The following is a 23,122-nucleotide window of genomic DNA, read 5'->3' on the forward strand; positions in this document are numbered from 1 at the left end:
ACTGTCTTGTTTCATATTGCTCTCTGAGCTCTTACTATCTACTTTATTATTTGTTCATCTGTACTCTTCATTTTAACATGTTAAAAGTATTATCCTGAGTTTCCTTCATTCTTATTTTTCTCTTTCCCCTTACAAGTTATAGACTTATCCATTTAGACAGAAAATTCAATTTCATTCATTCCTTCAGCAAATATTTGTTGAATACTTTTTATTTTGCGAGTCACTGTGTCAAGTACCAAGCGTAGGGAAGGGATGAATCAGCTATGACCCCTGCCTGGCAGGGCACCCTTCCAATTACTGCTCTACTTTACTGCCCTTCATTTTACAGGGATATCTTAGTTCTCTCTCAAAACCTGGCTCAGATACTTGGTCAGGTTTTTTTCAACCAAATGGATTACTGCCTCTTTAGTTCTTTGGGCTTTGGTTTATATTATGTAACAGAATTTGCTGATTTTCTCCGTGAATTTATTCTCTCCTTTTACCTTTTAGTGACAGAACCAACCCTCACTCCTGACATAAAGTTCTAGTCAGGCATTTGGCCACCCAACTGTATTCTAGCTTTCTGACAGCTGGGTACGGCCATGTGATTTCAGGACAATATGATATGAATGAATGTGCTGTGGGCAACTTTTGGGTCAACTTTAAGATGAAGCCACTTGTCTGGTACTTGATTTTTCCTCTTCCCTCTTGTTAGAACACAGACATAAAGGTGAGCAATGTGGACAATGAAAAACCAAAATGAAAAGAAACTTGGTTCCTGACTCACTTGCTAGCCCTGAAGTGTTTATGCCTCAATGGTCTGCACGAGAGAAATAATCCCCAATTTCAACTAAACACTGTATTTTTGAGTCCCTGTCTACTTCTCTCTCTCACTCTTTTTAATAGCAACTTCTTTTGTAGCAAATAAAAGCAGCACCGTTAATAGAAACTCTCCCCTATGGAACTCCTTGTACAAAGTAAGTAGATCTTATTTTCTCAGGCTTGGAAGGACATCCAGTAAACACCAAGTGACAAATGTCTAACACAACAACATCAAATCAATATCCTCGTTATCTACTGTGTATTATATAAAGGACTAAGAAGCTATACCAGGAGTAATTTATTATTGTAACTCTGTTTTAAAAACTATTTTTTATTTTGTTGATCCTGTTCTTTATTCTTTCCTTTTTTCCACTTCACTGTGTTAATTTTGCCTGCTTCTTTTTCTTTTTTAAAGCTTCTTTACATGAGAAGCATCTTTAGTAATTTCCTAAAATAGCACAAGTATCTGAAGCTATGATTTTCCTTCTAAATACAGCAATAGACACATGAACATACTTGGAAATCATTAACTTCAAAATCAGTTGTTACTAATTCTCAACAACTGCATTTTGTCAGAGAAGGTAGGCTGTTTGAAAACAGTCATCTGAAACCTTTCTAACTTTCTTCAAGGGTGCTGGCAAAGACCGCATTCTGAAGCTGTTGGGTGCAATATTCTCTATAGGTATATTATATAAAGTAGGTTAACTGTGCAGTCCAAATCTATAGTTTCATTAATTTTTCTATACGCTTTTTAAATCAGTTATTAGAAAAATGTATTAAATTCTCCCACTATGATGAACTTATTTACTTATCATAGGTCTACCAATTTTTGCTTCATATATTTTGAATTTGTGTTACTGGGTACACTCGGTTTTGGACTGTTAAATCTTCCTGGAAAATTAAATTTTTTGTTATTAGGTAGAGACTCTCTTTATCCCTAATCATACATTTTGCCCTAAGAATTAGATTGTACAATATATTTAAGATGATTCTCAGGTAAATAGTACATGATTAAATTTCTTTTTTCAACCCAGTTTGACAATCTTGATTTTTTAAAGTATTTGACCTTTTGCATTATTTCAGTATAATCACTAGTATATCTTTACTGTATGTCTACTATCTTATTTTGTACCATTATTTTTAATATCCTATACAGACTGCATTTCTTTTTCTCTTTTTTCTTGCTTCCTTTTGGGTTTGATTTTTCCTTAATCCATCTTTTTTCTCTACCAGTTTGGAAGTTATTTTTCTAATCCTTTTATTAGTTTTCTTAAAAATATTAACATGCGTATTTACTGTGTTCAAGTCTAAAAGTTAATTTGAGTCTTTACCTTCTTCCCAAATAAGAACCAAAACAAGGACCATAGAATGCTTTTCCAAACTTCCTTATCTGCTCCTCAAACTTATATGCTACTGTTATTATGTATTTTATTTTTATTTTTAACATGAGACATTATTGTTATTTTATTCATTCAATGTTTCTTCAGACGTACTCATATTTTATCACTTTCCCCATTCCTTTCTCTTTGCACTACAGATTTTCCATATGGACTCACCTTTTGCCTAAAGTATGTCCTTTAGAATTTCTTTTAATCACGGTATGTAGGTAGCAAAATCTCTCAGTTTTGAAGAACATTTTCCCTCAATACACTGAAGATTATATTCTTATGTCCTCACTTGTTGCTGTTGAAAAATGAGCTCTTCCTTTTTAAAAGATGTCTTTTCTCTACTGCTGCTTTTAAGGTCTCTCTGTGTTGAATGCTAGGAAGTATTAACTTGATGTGTCTAGAACTGGATTTTTATTTATCCTCTATTCATTTTTTTAAAAAACTTCTTTACTCTGAATTGATCTCTTTCATTAGTTAAAGAGAATTTTCAGCTATCATCTTTTCAACTCTTACCTTTGCCTTTTGATCTCTTCCTAGAATTTGATTAGACATTTAGTAATTTTCTTTCTCTTCTAGGTCTATCATTTGGGGCTGAATTTTATATAATGTTTTCAGATCTAACTTTCAGTTCACTAATGTTCTTTTAAGCTGTGTCTAATTTGCTAAAACAACAACAACAACAACAAAAAAAACCTCCTGAGTTTTTAATGTCAACTATTATATATTTTATTTCAAGGAAATTTACCTTGTTTTAAAATTTGTTTGTTCTTAATTTATCATTTCTTGAAATACGTTACATATACTTAACATTCAGTGTTGGAATGAAGTCTTAAGAATTCGTTCCTGAGTCTGATTCCATTCTCTATTGTTTCTATCACGTTTTGACAGGATGCCTGGATTGGTGTGTGTCTGTTTGTGTTTTCATTCAGAACCACTCTATTTTCTTTTGAATTTTAAGAACAGGGGATGAAAGCAGGTTCCTTCTAAAAAAATTTATGCTTTCTTCTATCAGACTTATGCAGGCACTAAGAATCCAGGACTATTCCCAACTAAATTCTTGGCTGGAGGATTTTGAAGTCATCCAAGCATGGTCAACTGGCACTCCAAACTAATGGGAAGACTGCCTTGTGGCTAGACTTCCTAGTAAATGCTCTTGCCCCAAAATACTCTGTGACATGACTCAAGACAGGTAGTTTTCCTTGTAGTCCTCTGATGGGGGATAAGATGATTCTGTTTATTTCTAATTCTCCTTGCCATTAAGGATGAGATCCTTTGGGCCCCCAAGTACATGGGACAGTCTTCTATTAGTCAGCCTCCGCCTTTGGAAGGGCTTGGGTTTTACGTTCTCTCTTGGTAAGACCTCAAAAAACAATACTTCAGTTCACCCAGTTTAGCAAATGTCATTAGAGTTACAGCTAGACCTGGTGCCCCACTTACTTCTCTTACCTCACACCTTTACTTATTCCCTGGTTTGAGTTTTTCTTGTGGGCGGGCGTTTTTTGTTTTTGTTTTTTTTAAATTCAAGAAAATTGCTTTATGATGCTGTGTTGGTTTCTGTCATACAACAACATGAATCATAAGTATGCATATATCGCCTCCCTTCCACCTCCCACCCCATCCTATCCCTCTAGGTTGTCACAGAGCATAGGGGCTCCTAGGAACATATGAAAAGATTTTTTTTAATAGTATAGCCAACATTTTTAGTTGTTTTTAGCAGTAAGATCAGTTTGAACTCAGTCTGCTATGTTGTTAGAAATGAACATTTTCTACATTACAATTTTTGTCACTCATTCAAAAATCACGTTTTAGTCTTTGAAAAGGCACAACAAGTATAATGATAAAGTGCTCTTTAAAGGACTCTAGATTTGTTGAGAAGATCTTAGAAACAATTATTAGCACTAAAACCAAGGTGAGTTTTAATAAATAACAATTAAAAATTTACAGACTGTACCTACTCAAGACTAGATCAAACTGAGGAACAGAGTTGTGGAAAGAACACTGGGCTGGAGACCAGGGGGCCTCAGCGCCAGTCCCACTACTCTGCTGTGTGGTTCTGGGTAAGCCCCTGAACTGGCTGGCCTTTGGTTTCCTACGGGCTTCCTGGTGGCTCAGATGGCAAAGAATCTGCCTCCAGTGCAGGAGTCCCGGCTTCAGTTCCCGGGTTGGGAAGATCCCCTGGAGAAGGGAGTGGTACTCCCTCCAGTATTCTTACCTGGAGAGTCCCATGACAGAGGAGCCAGGTGGGCTACACAGCTCATGGGGTGGCAGGGTCGGACACGACTGAGTGACTACCACTTTTGATTTCCTGTATGTAATGGAGGGGTAGGGCTGGCGTTCCTCTCAGGACCAAACCTCTGTGACTGCAAAGAGCTATGTGATGTAGAGCATACTCAAGATAGACGTTTCTGATGTCATGGCATTGCTTAAGGCTTGCCTACTTTCACATTTTAAACATACTGCAGCATGTTTTTAAAAACCTTACACTCTGGTGAAGCCATTTAAAAAAATCAATATAGACTACTTTTGTACTTCAAACAAATTCTTAATGATTCTTAATATTTTGACATCTTCTTAGTTCTGAGAACTTCATTATTCTCTTTGTCCTATCTGGTATTTCAAAATTTTTAATGTAGCTGTTAACATAATTTATGGATTATCTGATTTTTGCATGAAAAATTACTATTACTCAAAAGCTGCATCTGAATAATCTGCCAGGAGTTTGTGTGAAGAATTTTGAAAACAGAACCATTTAAAACTGTCAGCGTATTGCATTAATCATTAAAAAAAAAAAAACAACCTAATACCACACAGATTAAATTGTCCCAAATAAGTTTTAATGCAACATATTCACAGGTTTACACTATAAAGTTGTGAAAAGAATATCTTTTTCAAATTTGATTAAGTGCTGCAAGATGTTGAAGAAACTCAGCACTCAAATGAGTTATATGTTTGATGTCATTTTTGGCAAAGCCTCAGAAAATGTCACATAAAAGAAAAACATTTTACTTAAAATAAGGTCTTGACAGCAGTCTGGAATAGTTAACAACACCATTCCCAAATGGAATTGCTGGTTATAATCAAACTTTTAATGACGGTATTAGTTCCTGCTTCGAGACAATTTAAATACCCAAACAAAACAAAATAAAAAAACAACATGTGCCCTCACACATACACAGCCCTCACCTCTTTTATTTTCTAATGTGGACAATTTTTTAATTATTTCAATTCAGGCTCCAAATATCTAATCTGATTATAATGTTTCCTTATAGATTTATCAGTGGCCACTTGGGAAATGACAAGATGGCAAGCTATCAGGCAATGTCAGTCTTCTTGTTTTAACTTATGAGAGGTATAAATAATTCCCATCAGCAATGCAGATGGAGTCCCTCACATTTCTAAACCCTAGAATTGAAAACAGTGGGAAATTTTCATCTCTCTCATTTACATTTATACAGTCTTTATCATCTTCTAAAGTCTACTCTATCAGATATGAGAGAATGAAGAGGAAGAAATGCCACTAAAAGCAAGTTGTCCATTTAAGAGTTAACAGTCAATTCACTTGGAAAGTTTGGAAAAAAAAAAAACATATTGCAAAAAAATATTATGATAAAATAAGATTATGGAAAACAATACCCATGTGTTTCTGGCATGAAGATGAAAAAGTACAGAAAAATATCACAAAGTTAACCATTGCTATATTTGGAAGACGTATTATGGAGTGGTCTTTCTTTTTCTCATTTATACTTTTCTATATTTCTGCTATCTTTGCAAAGGACATATGTTACTTTTAGAATTGGGAGAAATAACATACTTTTTTTTTTTCTTTTTAAAAAGAGACCGTTATGGCCAAAGGTTAATACTTACCCGAATCAATTAACAAACCAACATTTAATGGGTTAGGAATGGCATTGATATTAAAAAGGAAGACAAATTGCAGTTACTAAAAATATAGCTTAAGGTTTTTGTCAAATTTCCAATATTGGAATTACATCAATCACCAGGCAAAAAGAATGCTTATTAAAAAACCATATTAAGACAACGAAGGGCAGCAAAGAGGTATTCCTAATATACTGGTTTTTAAAAGTAGCAACAGATGAGAGTCCTAAGTAACTGCTAGGAGGTTTGCAAGATGGCACAGAATTCAAGAAAATAAAATTAAATATGCTCACAATGTATAATTCTTAAAGTGCAACAAGATTTGTTCATGGTGGCTAGCGAAAAGTCTGAGTTGCTATGGACTCACAAATTAAAGATAATCATCTCTTACTCACTTTATAAAAAGATTAAATTCTTGGTCTAATTGTGAGGGTATGTACATCTTTATACTTGTTGTATACTTTTAAAAGTCTTTATTATTTTAAAAAGTATATTTTTGAAAAACACTGTTAAAAATAAACATGATTTCTGGTACATGAAGTAGTAAAATGCATTCAATAAGATTTCACTTGACAGACTGTCCTGATTATATAGAAGGAAGCTTCATTTTTCCAGGACTTCTAGGAAATGAAGTATTCCACACAATTAATTATTTCAGATAAAAAAAATCTTATTTTTAGCTGATTAAAATAATTAAAAAGTGTTTCAATCGATTAAGTTAGAACCATTGCCCATTCTCTGCCTTATTAAACAGTAATAAACAACATCTAAACTTTTCTTAATGAACCAGGGTTATTAAAATGAGCATCGATAATTTGAATATTGACATACTTTCAAATATAGTTAAGTATCACCTACAGTAAATATGTCCATAACATTCCACTACCATCTTCTTGTGTTTCCTTACCTAATGTAAAGTGTTCAGTATCAACTCTTACTGCTACCTGAATGGATGTCCCCAGCTGTGTCTTTATCTCTCACTTAAAAAAATTTTATTTTCTTTTTAGTCCAATGAAATAGTAGGCGAGGAAGATCCACAGGGCAGTCCTGCCTGGGTTTTCCTTTGCTTATTTATTTTCTAGTCCTTGAGATATACTTTATATACCATCAAATTTTCCCTTTTAAAGAGGACTCTCCCACACTTGTATTATTCTTTAACCTGTTTTGAAACGTAAAATCAGATAAACAATTTGTTAGCGCCATGCTCAAAGTAAGAATCTATAGACTATTACTGATGGCTGGACTGAAAGGCTTTCTATAAGTCAAGGGCAAATATACTTTCACTTTTCGGTGTAAATAACATTAGAAGTTAGCAATACAGTAAGAGTAGACTATGGGAAAAATAGGTCTGATACTTCTAGCGTCCAAGAAAAAAATGATGACTAAAGACTCCTTGAAGAGCATTAACTGCTGTGGCAAACAGGACCAGCTTGCTCAGAGAGAAATTAATTATACATGGTATCAGGCACAACGCAGAGCTAACATTCCACAATGGTTTCTGTTTCTTATAAAAACCAAGATTAAGCTAGTTTAACATAATATGTTAGAGAGACGAAAAGTAGTAAAAAAACAAACAAACAAAAAACTATATACTTTCACAACCTATCAAGCCTGAAGGGCCCTAGTCTGACTTAATCCAGCATTAACAAGACAGTCTGAAAAACTGAAATGGCCCAGTGCAATCTGAGAGGTACTAAGCGCCGCAGGGATGCGTCTCATGAAGCAGCTTTAAAATTCCTTCTTGATTTACAAGCTCAGATTGCTCTTCCTCCTCTAATTTCTGGCACCAGTCATTGAGCAGGTATTGTGTGCCTGGAACTTTGAAAAGAAGGATCTGACACCTTATCTCCCTAAAGCTGATTAGAGAATATGTCCAAACATGTATCTCTGTGTGACTGTGTTCAGTTTGGTACTGGTTTTGATATGATGAAACTTAAAGAAATCTGGAAAGGACTTAGAGGCATAATTTAATGAAAAGGATTATATAGTTTATTAAAGAACTTGACAGAGCCAACCCAGGAAACCAACTCTATCTCCAATTAACTATCAATCTTACTTGAAATTTATTACCCCCTACAAAAATCCTATGCACAGGCCTGGATGATTTACAGTGGGACTAAAGAGACTCCCAGGCTGTAAACAGACTGTCCTGCAGTACATCTCTTTTGACACTGCTGGTATCTAAAGTAAAACACCACATTCCTTGTTTACTTAAATTGGGATGTTAGAGCCTACTGCAGATTCTGTATTCAACTAAGAAATGTAACTGTTTTGAATTTTAGAATCAAATTTCACATTACTACAAAAACTCTCTTTATATGACTATAATAGTGGCTTTATTCCTTCACATTCCAGTGCTCTAATTTACTGAAGCCTTCTTTTATACATTATCAGAAGCCTTTAAAAACTAAATAGGCGGCAAAGCAATGGCAAAAATTATGAGGTTATATTTATGTAGTGCTCTTCTTCATACATAGAGCCATAATTACTTCTATTACCTGGTCATACCTCTGTGATAGAAGAAACAGCAGAACTTGGGCTTTACTGGGAAGACTGAAGGGAAAAATGGATGGCCCCATATTCAATTGTACTAAATAGAGCAGCCTTTTTACTACACTAGTGTTAAAAAAGATTTATACATTGACTCAATTATATGTACATACTTTCATACTAGGACAGAGATGTTAAGAGGCTTCTGGTTTACAGATCAATATTCTTTTCTGGGAACAACTTTGCTGAGGCATAACTAGCATACAGATGAGCTGTACATGTTTGAACATGCACAGTTTGATGGGTTTGAACATGTGCATATACTCATGGCCCCGGTCACTACAACCAGGTAACATCAAAATGGCAATGTATTTAGAATTGCTTAATTGTATGTGGCCCAAAGTACTTATTGATGCAAAAGTAACAATGACTTTTAATTATTTTATATTCTGTCATAATGGAACTGAAGGAATTAATAAAGAATAAATACAGCAAAACATTACAAAAGCAGACCTTACGTTAAGATTATATAAAATCTTATCTTAGATTTTCTGTATGAAGAAACAGATGGATCCTGATTTCAAAGTAACTTGCATCAGGTAATAGAATAGATTCAGAAGCAAAACTGGTTAAAATGAAAAAAGTGAAAGTATTAGTCACTCAGTCATGACCGACTCTCTGCGACCCCATGGACTGTAGCCTGCCTGCCCCTCTGTCCGTGGAACTCTTCAGGCAAGAAGACTGGAGGGGATTGCTATTCCCTTCTCCAGGGGATCTTCTCCACCAAGGGATCGAACCAGGGTTTCCCCCATTGCAAGCAGATTCTTTCCCATGTGAGCCACCAGGGAAGCCCATGGTTAGAATATAAATTCCTAATTATCTATACAAATCTGGCCAAGGATCTAGCTCAGGAAATTCGACAAGAGATTATAAAACCAACGGAATATTACTCCCTGATCAAAGGTGATCTCCTAAGATGACAGAAGCCCTGAAGAGAGTACCACATCTACTAGAGCACTTGCCTACGTGGGAGACCTCCATTCACACAATGACAAAACTTGGGAAATTAATGCATGGACAGAAGAACACAGAAGCTTTCTTGTTCTTATGGGTCTCTTTCCAAGTGCTTTTAATGTGAAAGTAATACATTAAATTCTAAAAAAAAGGGGCAGTAGTCAGCGAGTATAAGACTTGCCAAATTAATTTATAAAATCAGGAAATACTACTACTGGAAGCTTTACTTGAGGGTGCAAGTATGTAGTTCCCACACACATACTTTTTGAGAAAGAATATAATTATAAAAATACAACTGTGAAAACACAGTTAAGGAAAGCTCATTGTGAGATTTAATTTATGTCATATTTATACGTAGCTATATTGATTAGAGGCTTTAATTCTAACACTGTATTAAAATTCATATTTTCAGGCTGTAAGTTTGGACAGAGAACAAAATAAAACCATGAATATATTTCTCTTACAAACATAAAAGTATTATCTTTATATAGCACTGTAAATTCATTAAAGGTCTTCTCATTACCTAATTTACTTCTTACAAGCAACTTGCAAGATGCACAATGTATTTTATCTCTGGATTTATGATAAAAAAAAAACAGTCACTAAGGCTTAGTAACTGAAAGTGAGTCAATACTTTCCTATTTACCTTGAAAGAAAATACAACATTCCAAAACATTCTTACAACCATTAGTGTTACAGACAAATGAGCACCTAGTATTAATGTCAAAATCTGTATTAAAAATAGTAAATTCTTCTTAGAGAAGGATTCCAAGTAACAAAAGTAGTAGTAATCAAGAAAACAGTCACCGTTAGAACACCACAGTAAATAACTGTTGCCTGTATGCAATGTCCATCAATGTATGCTAAAATTAGTGGGAGATAATTCAAAAAGAAGCAGGATATTTGCGTAGTAGCAAAATATCTTTCCCCCCAACAGTTATAATCTCAAAGGGAAAAGGCAATTTAACAGTGTAGCAACTAAGCAGAACTCACATTAACCAAGTGATCATGGTAACATCACTAATAAAAAGACAACAGACATCTTGTTACTTCTGGTATAATGTATGGAGAAGGAGACACCACTTATGTGGCAATCTTTCCAACAAATGTGTAACCTCAGTCTAATCATGAGAAAACAGGAGACAAACTCAAATTGGAGACATTCTACAAAATATCTAATCAGGATTCTCCAAAGTGTCAAGGTCATGAAAGACAAGAAAGGATGGGGGAAGTGTTAAAGATGAGAAGAGACTAAGGAGACATGATGACTAAATGCGCAATGGAATTCTGGAAGGAATTACAGAACAGACAAAGGACATTAGTGGGAAAATTGATGAAATTCTAATAAGTTCTGCAGTTAGTAATAGTGCTGTGTTAACATCAATTGCTTAGTTTTGATCCTTGTACTATGGTTATACAAGACCTTAACATTAAAGGTATATGGAAACTCCTGATTTTTATAACTCTTGTGTAAGTCTAAAATTATTTCAAAATAATAAAAAAAATAAATGGCCCATTCTGAGACTAAAAGAAAAATGACAGCAACCAAATGATCACAGTTGTAGAGAAGCTAATTTTAACTGTCTTTTAGATTCAGGGAAAATCCAGGTATTTCTAGATGATACAAGAAAAATTAAATTCAGAAACTTACCAATATAATTCTCTAATTACAGCATAAAAAGAGTTTTAATCTGGTTAACTTTCATATAAACAGACTGAAATAAGCTCCAGAAGAATCTTTTTTGTGTTAAGAAATCAATGTTTTAAGACTCAAATCTTTCTTTACCTAATTGTATTAAGTATTTCAAAGGCATATAAATTAACACAGCACTGTTTACGTCTAATACAAGTCTTAACCATACAGCTCTACTTCAGAAACTTCCTACTGCAGTTCTCTCACTCCTATGAGATCATAAACTACAAAAGTAAGAACCATCCATTGCCAACTTCACAGTATATCATGGACTTTGAGATGGAGTATGGGAATAACAAATACTAGCTCAGAAAAGAATAAAAAAAATGAAGATCTTCCCAGTTAAAAGGAATTACTTTCATATATTCCAAGTGTTTTTTTAATCATAAGAAATAATCTCCTGGGAAAATTATACATAAACTTCAAGAATCCTTATCGTACTTCTTCAAACCTCAATATTGCCAATATATCTTCTTTCTATTCTGGGTTACATTTTACCCATATGATCTAGTCACATATATAAATTTATCCTTTTTTTAAATTCAGTCTATAATTTGTGTCATTTGGGTGAGTTAACTTTAATAATTTGTTTCACTCAAACATATTTTGGCAATTTCAAGTTCTTCATCAAGTACCTGCCTTTACTATAATAGTCACTGGGAACATGGTGCACATCATCTAAGAACTTTGAGCTTTAGAGAGTTATGTGGTATTACTTGTGCTACTTAAAATGAATAATAATCATATGGTCAAATGCTGTACCACTATTTGGTATTGGAATGTGTATTCTTTAAGGTTAGATGTTAGATCTTATACTTTGATTTATCTCCAGTCACTATTACAGAACCTAGTATCAGTTGATAAAAATATTCATGCTTTCCAAAAGCATGAGAATATACAAGATATATGTGCAAAGCAAATTTATTAAGCCAAATTTAGTGTACATTATTAACGATAACAATTAAATTTCTGATCACGTTCACTGAATCTACAATGCATTTTAGTATTATAAAAAGAAGACAGATTTGAGGGTTCCAATTGCTATTTTGGAAACTGAACATTACATATTTCATAGCTGAAACAGTTTAAAGATCTTCAGTGAAATAGCTTTTCTGAAGCTGTTCTAGCTTAATAAAAAAAAAAATCACAGTACAATAAAGAAATATTTAACCTGTATAAAAAGCAGGGTATTATTCTGATAAGCTTTTGATTATTTTTATCAATGTTTTAGATTTTCTGTACTTAAGAGCAAAATAAACAAAATAAACAAAAAACAGGAATTCGTATTTAATACTATTCCAACAGTGTATGAATAATGTTTACACAAGTGCCAAATGTAGGGCCTAAACGCTTTTATTAAATGTTTTAAAGGGTACACAATGTAAAGAAAAAAAAAAGAACACTCTATCCTGTGCACTTCTAGATATGTGCTATGACAACATAAGTTTTGTCTGATGTTAAGTACTCTCTTTATTAAGGAACAGTAGTTATGATCACATTTGATTGAATTTCCTTCTCAGACAAAAGTTCTAAGTGAAACAATTTTATTGACTAACTAGCCAAAGAAAGTAATAAACAAGACCACCACTCAATTCAGGAAGGAGAGAGGGAATAAATACCAAGTAAAAATATAAGCTTGAAAAAAAAAAAAGAAAATATAAGCTTGATAACCGTGCTTACCTTCACTTCTTTTTTCTGCTTGTTTTGCGGAATTTTCTACTTTCTTCTGTTTTGCTGCTAAGAGCTCCCGCTTTAATTGTCTTGCTTCTTTTCTGAGTTCTTCACTACAAATCAAAAACAATTAAGTTTATAACAGACTGAGAAAGTTGTTCAACAAAAACACCTAAATCCAGTTGTCATATATGGTAAGAAAAAATGAATAATGTAATTCATTCTACTTCTGTGTATGTGTATTTATGGTACGGAAGTGAAATGAAGTGACAGTCACTCAGTCACTCCTCCATGAGGTCGCAAAGAGTTGGATATGACTGAAGCAGCTTAGCACACACACAGGCATGCACCATGAAATATAGCTCCCTTCAAGTATATCAAACAGTTGATGAGTGATAAATGAACCTTTGTTTTCCCTCTAATTTACTTTCAAATTTAACATTCTAAATTCAGTTTAATAATGCATGGAGATTCCAAATCAAAACAAACTTTTTAATATAAATACTATTCACTAAACCTGGGCATACACAAAAAATATCTGAATTCAAAACTTAATGAATTGGTATCAATAACTACCATTTATCAAGCAATTATTACATGCTAGGAGCAATGCTAAAATTTTTCTTAAACTCAATTTGTTTCTAACCCTTTTTTTATTACATGCTAGGAGCAATGCTAAATTTTTTTTTTAAACTCAATTAGTTTTTAAACCTTTTGATACCACAATTTGGCAAATAATTTCCTCTTCTGTGAAACCTAGCAGGCTGAGATATTTTGATAATTAATACAATCATATATCAAAGGCAAATGAAGATGTAAGTGCTGACTTTACTGCAACACTTAGATGTTATGTGACTGGTTTTTACAAGCCACTTTAGGGCAGGAGATTCAATTTCAAGCCTTGGAAACAATTATTAACTGTTCATGTCATGAACCCTGTGGGTCACTTTCGAACAGTTAAAAAAAACTATGCATTTTATATATATCTGTGAATGTCAGGCATTCACTCTATTTTCAACACGCTAGAGTGTGTCATGGAGACCGAGGACACTGTAGCCCAAGGAGGCAACCCATTCTGGAACAGTCTCTAAAGACACTCGTTCTACGCTGATTCAGCCTTTAGTCAGTTCAGTCGCTCAGGGCTGAAGATATAGCCCTATTTGTATCTTCATGACCTCCAAGGTCCTCAATTCTAAAACTTCCCTCTCTGATCACTATGCTTTTAGCTTTCTCAGTCTTTCATTCCTACTGAACTTAGGCTCACTCTTTTATGAATGAAAGCCAATTCCTTAGTCACAGTTCATGGTCCGCCAGTCTTATTCTAACCCAATTGTCTGTCTGTGCATTCTGATGCTACGGTCAGTCATTTCACTGATGTCCTCACCAGGACCCATAATTTTCTTGTTTTTCTTGTTGGATACATCATAATCATCTAGAAGAATTGTTAAAACATGTTCAGGGAGACATATCTCCAAAAAACATGATTTCTTTAGATGTAAGACGTTGCCTGGGAATTTGTTCCTGTGACAAGCTACCCAGGTGACTGTAACATGCACTCAAGTTTGGGACCCAATGCATTAGGACCTTACAGTAGAAATTATCTTCTCTTTCTTAACAATTTCAAGCATTTCTACTTTACTGATCCTTTCATTCGGCCAACAGCGTACTCAAATTTCCCTGTACTCTGCTCCAATCAAGAGATTATTATCTTTACAAGTGGACTCCTTGCCTGAAAGAACAGTTTATATACAGAGTCTAATTCATCAAGCTCTAAGTTCTTAATCTCTTGCAATCGATCCTTCTTATACCCTACTGAAACTGGTTCTATCTCAGTCGAATTCAATGGTCTTTTCTTAGTCCTTTTCTTCCTCTTTGGCCTTCCTATCATCCAATGATATGAACTACTTCCTTCTGAAATTTTCTGCTAATCAGACTATGTACCACTTTAGAGTTCTGATTCTCCATTTCTGCTCTGAATTACTCTTTTTCTTCTCATATTATAATTGTCATTTTCCTCATTTCTATACCCTGTATGCTGGCATTTTATCTAATCTTACAAACTATCACTTTTATAATAGGATATTTCCAAATCTAGATGTTTTCCCCTACACTTCTATTCTATTACAAATCTCTACGTAAACTAGTACTATCCAACAGAAATATAAGCCAAGACACACATACAACTTTTGTTTCCTAGCACATTTTAAAAGCTGGTAAAAAGAAACAGGTTATTTTTAAAAACATATTTTATTTAGCTCATTAACTCAAAATATCCAAAGTATTATTATGTTAACATGGAATCAATATAAGAATATTAATACACTATTTTACATTTTTTTTGTACTAACTCTTCTAAATGCAGTGTGTATTTCACACTTAGAGGACATCTCAATTCAAACTAGCCACATGTCAACGGCTTAGATCCAGATGTAGTTTGAGGCTAGATGTCACAAGAATTACAAACTCTCTATGTCCAAACTCCAAGTCATCTTTTCCCTGGCCAAATCTGTTCCTTCTCCTGAAGTCCCTATTTGATCACAAAACCGATTTCCTTCTAATGACCAAACTCTAAACTTCCCTTGGGACTATTCACCCTCCCTTTCACTGAATCGCTGTCCAAGTATGTCATTTTCTGATCTCTCTCTCACAAGCAACTGCTCTTCTTGACTCTCACCATCAATGCCGGGGTTAGGCTCTCCTGATCTCTTTCTCAGATAGATGCAATTACTTCCTACTTCTTGAAGTTATATGAAAACAGAAAATAGCAACCACATCCTTGCTCCATCCACTAAATACCCTTATCTATTTATCATACTAGCTTAATTTTTTTTTTTTTTGGTAAATAATTCAGGAAATTCAGATGATATTTTCTGAAGATTAAGGTGAGGGGAAGATTATTTTGAAAGCTGAAGAAGTGCTGCATGACATCTGAACAAACTAGTTATCAGGGTGGTCTGAAACATGCAGAGAATGAGGGGCAATGAGAGTATAAAACTATTGTAGAGCCAGTAAAGCAAAGATACCAAAAAGACTAACACAGATATTAAAGCATAGATATTAAAAAGATCAGGAAGTCCTGATTTAAAAGCCAATTCTGTCACTTATTGTCTGGGAGACCTAACAACAATTATTTAACTTCTCTGAGACTCAGTTTCCTCATCTATGAAATCAGAGTAAGGTATTTAAAATATTAGGCATTCAATATATTTTCAACAAATGATGGCTATTATTATTTAGATCATCTGTTAAAAATAGTACTACAGTTAAGGTCTGTTTGTCAAGTAGAAATTTCTTATTTATTATAAACAAATGCCACCTCTACTACATATGAAGATCAACTCTGTTCATAATTTTTAAAAAGGGCAATGAATGTTTAATGCCAGCTTCTAAATATCTACTCTTAAATAGACAAAGATTTAGATACACTGCTGAAGCAGCCATAATAATAAACAAACTGAACAATGATGAATAAAAGCTCAAAAAAGACAAAGTAAGACAGAGAAGGTTTTGTCTATATACATAAAAGTATGTTTCATTATACTGAATTTTTCAAGTAATTAAAAATTTACAACATTGTCAAAATCTTTCAAGACTATTCAAACAATACCATTTGTTAGTACACGTGGGATCCGTAACTCTTAGAATGAAGTGCATGTTTTTAACCTAGTCTTTAGATCACAATCTAGTTTTAGGGGACCCAATCTTATATTCTCTGGAATATAATTTCATCCATTGGTAATAGAATATATTTGAACCTGCTAAAATAAGAATGAAAATTATAAGCCTGGACTATACTGCTAAGCAGTATAGTCACCTTACACTGCTTACAAAGCAAGAATACAAACTGTGGGCTTGCTTGAGTCCAGGCAGCATCTGTTTGGCTTCCTCAGAGCCTAGTTTCCACTTGTATGGTAAAATAAATATTTCTATAAGCCACTATTAATTCTAAGCTAATTAATTTTTTTCCTAATAGATCTCTAATTTGGATTCATTTGAATTTTAACATGGTTTTTATGACATCAGCATCAGCAAATTAGGCATCAGCTAATTCTTCATCACATATATTTTTTAATTTGGTAAATCTGTAGTATACTTTGCTCCAATAAGAAAAAGAATTAAAAAAAATCACCCCAATAAAATATCAGGAGCCTACACTTCACTAGGATCACAGTCTCCATCTTGGTCTACATGCTTCTGCTCTGACCTTTTTTCCATTTACTTTGCACACTGAGGCCAAATCCTACAATTCTACTTACTGATCATTTCAACTCCCTAAGTCCTACTGACTTGTGCACTAATTTCTTTCCCCAGCATTCAACTGCCTCTCATGAGAAACTGTCGAACTACTTTTTAATTTTTATCTGTCACAGATCCTCTACAATTACTTTAAATTTCAGCCAAAACATACTAGGCATAATTACCTTGGCAAACTCTGAGCTTCAGCACACATACATCTTTGTTCATGCCACTTCCATTATCTAAAATGGTCTTTCCTTCCTATTTCTGCTAACTAAAGTTTTCCTCATTTTTCAAGGTTTCATGGAGAAAGTAGCCCTTGAGCACAGCCTCGGGGCAAGGTTGTCAAGCTCAGTCAGTTCAGTTCAGTTGCTCAGTCGTGTCCAACTCTTTACGACCCTATGAATCGCACCACACCAGGCCTCCCTGTCCATCACCAACTCCCGAAGTTTACTCAAACTCATGTCCATCGAGTCGGTGATACCATCCAGCCATCTCATCCTCTCTCATCCCCTTCTCCTCCTGCCCCAAATCCGTCCCAGCATCAGGGTCTTTTCCAATGAGTCAACACTTCGCAAGAGGTGGCCAAAGTACTGGAGTTTCAGCTTCAGCATCAGTCCTTCCAGTGAACACTCAGGAATGATCTCCTTTAGGATGGACTGGTTGGATCTCCTTGCAGTCCAAGGGACTCTCAAGAGTATTCTCCAACACCACAGTTTAAAAGCATCAATTCTTTAGTGCTCAGCTTTCCTTATAGTCCAATTCTCACATCCATACATGACCACTGGAAAAACCATAGCCTTGACTAGACGGACCTTTGTTGGCAAAGTAATGTCTCTGCTTTTTAATATGCTATCTAGGTTGGTCATAACTTTCCTTCCAAGGAGTAAGCGTCTTTTAATTTCATGGTTGCAATCACTATCTGCAGTGATTTTGGAGCCCAAAAAAATAAATTCTGATACTGCTTCCACTGTTTCCTCATCTATTTCCCATGAAGTGATGGGACCAGATGCCATGATCTTAGTTTTCTGAATGTTGGGCTTTAAGCCAACTTTTTCACTCTCCTCTTTCATCAACAGGCTCTTTAGTTCTTCACTTTCTGCCATAAGGGTGGTGTCATCTGCATATCTGAGGTTATTGATATTTCTCCCCGCAATCTTGATTCCAGCTTGTGCTTCTTCCAGCCCAGCGTTTCTCATGATGTACTCTGCATATAAGTTAAATAAGCAGGGTGACAATATACAGCCTTGACATACTCCTTTTCCTATTTGGAACCAGCCTGTTGTTCCATGTCCAGTTCCAAGTGTTGCTTCCTGACCTGCATATAGGTTTCTAAAGAGGCAGGTCAGGTAGTCTGGTATGCCCATCTCCTTCAGAATTTTCCACAGTTTATTGTGATCCACACAGTCAAAGGCTTTGGCATAGTCAATAAAGCAGAAATAGATGTTTTTCTGGAACTCTCTTGCTTTTTCGATGATCCAACGGATGTTGGCAATTTGATCTCTGGTTCCTCTGTCTTTTCTAAAACCAGCTTGAACATCTGGAAGTTCACGGTTCATGTACTGCTGAAGCCTGGCTTGGAGAATTTGAGCATTACTTTACTAGCGTGTGAGATGAGTGCAATTGTGCGGTAGTTTGAGCATTCTTTGGGATTGCCTTTCTTTGGCATTGGAATGAAAACTGACCTTTTCCAGTCCTGTGGCCACTGCTGAGTTTTCCAAATTTGCTGGCATATTGAGTGCACCACTTTCACAGCATCATCTTTTAGGATTTGAAATAGCTCAACTGGAATTCCATCACCTCCACTAGCTTTGTTCATAGTGATGCTTCCTAAGGCCCACTTGACTTCACATTCCAGGATGTCTGGCTCTAGGTGAGGGATCACACCATCGTGATTATCTGGGTCATGAAGATCTTTTTTGTACTGTTCTTCTGTGTATTCTTGCCACCTCTTCTTAATATCTTCTGCGTCTGTTAGGCCTTACTGTTTCTGTCCTTAATTGTGCCCATCTTTGCATGAAATGGTCCCTTGGTATCTCTAATCATCTTGAAGAGATCTCTAGTCTTTCCCATTCTATTATTTTCCTCTATTTCTTTGCACTGATCACTGAGGAAGGCTTTCTTATCTCTCCTTGCTATCCTTTGGAACTCTGCATTCAAATGGGTATATCTTTCTTTCTCTCCTTTGTTTTTTTGCTTCTCTTCTTTTCACAGCTATTTGTAAGGCCTACTCAGACAGCCATTTTGCCTTTTTGCATTTCTTTCCCATGTGGATGGTCTTGATCCCTCTCTCCTGTACAATGTCACAAACCTCCACCCATAGTTCATCAGGCACTCTGTCTATCAGGTCTAGTCCCTTAAATCTATTTCTCACTTCCACTGTATAGTCATAAGGGATTTGATTTAGGTCATACCTGAATGGTCTAGTGGTTTTCCCTACTTTCTTCAATTTCAGTCTGAATTTGGAAATAAGGAGTTCATGATTTGAGCCACAGTCAGCTCCTGGTCTTGTTTTTCCTGACTGTATAGAGCTTCTCCATCTTTGGCTGTGAAGAATATAATCAATCTGATTTCCGTATTGACCATCTGGTGATGTCCATGTGTAGAGTCTTGTGTTGTTGGAAGAGGGTGTTTGCTATGACCAGTGCGTCCTCTTGGCAAAACTCTATTAGCCTTTGCCCTGCTTCATTCCATACTCCAAGGCCAAATTTGCCTGTTACTCCAGGTGTTTCTTGACTTCCTACTTTTGCATTGCAGTCCCCTATAATGAAAAGGACATCTTTTTTGGGTGTTTTAAGTTCTAAAAGGTCTTGTAGGTCTTCCTAGAACCATTCAGCTTCTTCAGTGTTAGTGGCTGGGGCATAGGCTTGGATTACCATGATATTGAATGGTTCGCCTTGGAAACGAACAGAGATCATTTTGTCATTTTTGAGATTGCATCCAAGTACTGCACTTTGGACTCTTTTGTTGATCATGATGGCTACTCCATTTCTTCTAAATGTCAAGCTCACTGAACCTCAATTTTCTTATCTATAAATAGTGACTATATTCAGCCTATGTATTATAAAAAGACCAATCCAAAGATTAAGGATTAAAATAAGGACACTATTAGGTGCTTAGGGCTTCCCTGGTAGCTCAGCTGGTAAAAAATCTGCCTGCAAATACAGGAGACCCCAGTTCAATTCCTGGGTTGGGAAGATCCCCTGAGATGGGATAGGCTACCCACTCCAGTATTCTTGGGCTTCCCTTGTGGCTCAGCTGGTAAAGAATCTGCCTGCTATGTGGGAGACCTGGGTTTGACCCCTGGGTTAGGAAGATCCTCTGGAGAAGGGAATGGCTACCCAGTCCAGTATTCTGGCCTGGAGGATTCCATGGACTGTATAGTCCATGGGGTCACAATGAGTCAGACACGACTGAGCGACTTTTACTTTCATTAGGTGCTTAGAGTGTGTGCTTACCCGCTCAGTCGTGTCAGACTCTTTGCGATCCCATGGACTGTAGCACACCAGGATCCTTTGTCCATGGGGATTTTCCAGACCAGAATACTGGAGTGTGTAGCCATGCCCTCCTCCAGGGGATCTTCCCAACCCAGGGATTGAACCCAGGTCTCCTGCATTGCAGGTGGATTCTTTACCGTCTGAGCCACCAGGGAGGCCCAAAGTGTTTGCCCCTCAGTCGTATCTGACTCTTTGTGACCCCACGGTCTGTCCATGGAATTCTCCAAGCAAGAATATTGGAGTGGGCTGTCATTTCCTTCTCCAGGGGATCTTTCCAACCCAGGGATTGAACCCAGGTCTCCTGCAAGCAGATTCTTTACCATCTGAGCTACCAGGGAATTTTTTACTTTTTTAAATAAGAGGAATACACTACAACCAACTCATGACTATTAAATTATATAAGCAATTTAAATAATTAAAACTTTAAATAAAAATCAATGATTTTATGTAAAATGATATTAATTGCTATACTGTTAAAGATATACACTCTAATCTCCTTGATGTTTTCATCTTTAAGCCCATGTCCATTCCAAAATATTAAACAAAACTTTTGCATAAAGAAAAGAGACATGTTTTAGAAGACCTAGATCCAACATCATTATATGGTTACAGGAAAGCAATTAATTCTCTTCCTTTATCTCAGTTATATCATCATCTAAAAATAATCTGAGGAAGGTATAAATTAATATCTTTGAAATGCATAATCAACTATAAATGTAAAAAGTGACTGTACTCTGTAGATCATTCTATTTCAATTCCTTTGGATTTAGGATCTTAAAGCCAATTATCTAAAGAAATGGTGAGAGGTTTTAGACACAAAGTAGGTGAAGGGTAGAGATAGTAAGATTTTTCTATTTTTTCAATTTTTTTCAATTGCCTAAATCAATTACAATACTGTAATTGATACAGTAAACACTGTAAACTTGATACAGACATCCTAATTCTTTATGCAGTTTTCCCCTCAATATGCTTCCTACCCACTGAATGAAAAGTCCATTTAGACTTGAATACCTTATTTTTGAGCTGAGTATTTTTCATGCAACAGAGCACACTATGAATAAGTAAGTAGGCAGTATATTTACATTTTTATCAGACTGTTTATATTACTTTATAAAAGGTAAAATTCTTGCAATTTTTTAAATCGTACAACTTTTCAACTTGAGATTGAGGATTTAAAATGGCAATGACAAGTATCCTGCATAATTTTCAGTCAGTTTTTATTTTTTCCCAGATGCTTTTCTCATTTACCCCAGTTTCCAGGAATGTGCCTTAGGAAAATTTTGAGTTATATCTGTTCTTTATACTTATGGCATGAGAAATATTATCTTCATATAAGGGTGGTGAACTCAAACACTGAACTCTAACATTCACTTAAAAAAAAAAAAAAAAAAGGTAAAATTATCAAGACCTGAGTACTTCACATGCTTTTGAAGAGAATTTTAATCTATAAAAATAAAATGGAATATGTATATATATCTTACATAAGATGGTAAATGAATTTGCTTAGAGACCTTGTTAAGCAAGCTGACCGCTAAACACATGTCCATTACAGATCAGTGCTTCTTGGACCATGGATGTAGTACTTGCAGTTAGCTTAAGCCTGCTGTTTCCCAACATCTGATAAGAATTCATAACACATGGAAATGGTTGCAAGCTAAACAGCACAGCCTTCATGGTTTTTAAGTTTGTCGCTTTAATCACAAAGATACTGAATCTGTTTGTAATGAAACAACAGCTTGGCTATTATGAAATCATAAAATGGCCATAATGAAAGCCCATCATAAGTATTAAAACTATAAATGTATGACATGATTTTTAGTATGGTATCATCAGCAAGAGCAGAAAGAGCAGAGATGCAGGTTAAACATGTATCAGGAAGTATCATAATGTGCTATAGTTTATACATTAATTTTGAAAGTATACACAGGAAATAAAAAATAAAAATCAAATTAAATCACAGAACCCCTAATTTGTGTGTACAAAGTTCTGTTCTACCTGTTACTAGCAGTATGGTCTTCGACAATTAAGCTAACCAATGTAAATTTGTTTCCTCTTCTTCAGCATTAAGGTAAAGTTGTAAGGAAGAAACATCATTTCACGGAAATTACTCAGTATGCTGAACATGGTGCTTGGCTCAGAATCTGTGCCCAACATGAGTGTGCTTCTTCAATTACCATCATCATTCTTCTCCTCTCCAGTACTAACACTACTAGTCTTACTACTTACAGGATCAATTACTGACAAAATGAGATCTCAGGCAAACTGAAGAGATTAAAAAGGGAAATCCTTCCATTTTTCTCATGGATGCACAGATTTCAAAAGCCTACTGATAAGTTTTTTGTGTGTGTCTGATGTACTGCTTGGATTAAATATCATATGCTATGAAAATGAGAAATATAAAGTAGAAAAAACCCTAAAAATTACTAAATTCTTATATCTTAATTGCGGTTACTAAA

The 23,122-nt window shown here is 35.2% G+C and overlaps 1 protein-coding gene across 3 annotated transcripts in view; it reads right to left on the reverse strand.

Annotated features, from left to right (window-relative positions):
• The window catches only part of CWC27 (CWC27 spliceosome associated cyclophilin), a 242,323-nt gene that overhangs the window by 101,339 nt on the left and 117,862 nt on the right, over window positions 1–23,122 (reverse strand). For all 3 annotated transcript variants that reach the window (XR_009690553.1, XM_061129697.1, XM_061129696.1), the window contains exon 11: window positions 12,943–13,046. Coding sequence is in view for 2 of the 3 variants with exons in the window: in XM_061129697.1 (XP_060985680.1) it covers window positions 12,943–13,046 (104 nt within the window). In the remaining variant the exon portion in view is untranslated. The remainder of the gene's footprint in view (window positions 1–12,942; window positions 13,047–23,122) is intronic.

The sequence above is a fragment of the Dama dama genome, chromosome 25, assembly GCF_033118175.1.
Source record: "Dama dama isolate Ldn47 chromosome 25, ASM3311817v1, whole genome shotgun sequence".
Classification (NCBI taxonomy): domain Eukaryota; kingdom Metazoa; phylum Chordata; class Mammalia; order Artiodactyla; family Cervidae; genus Dama; species Dama dama.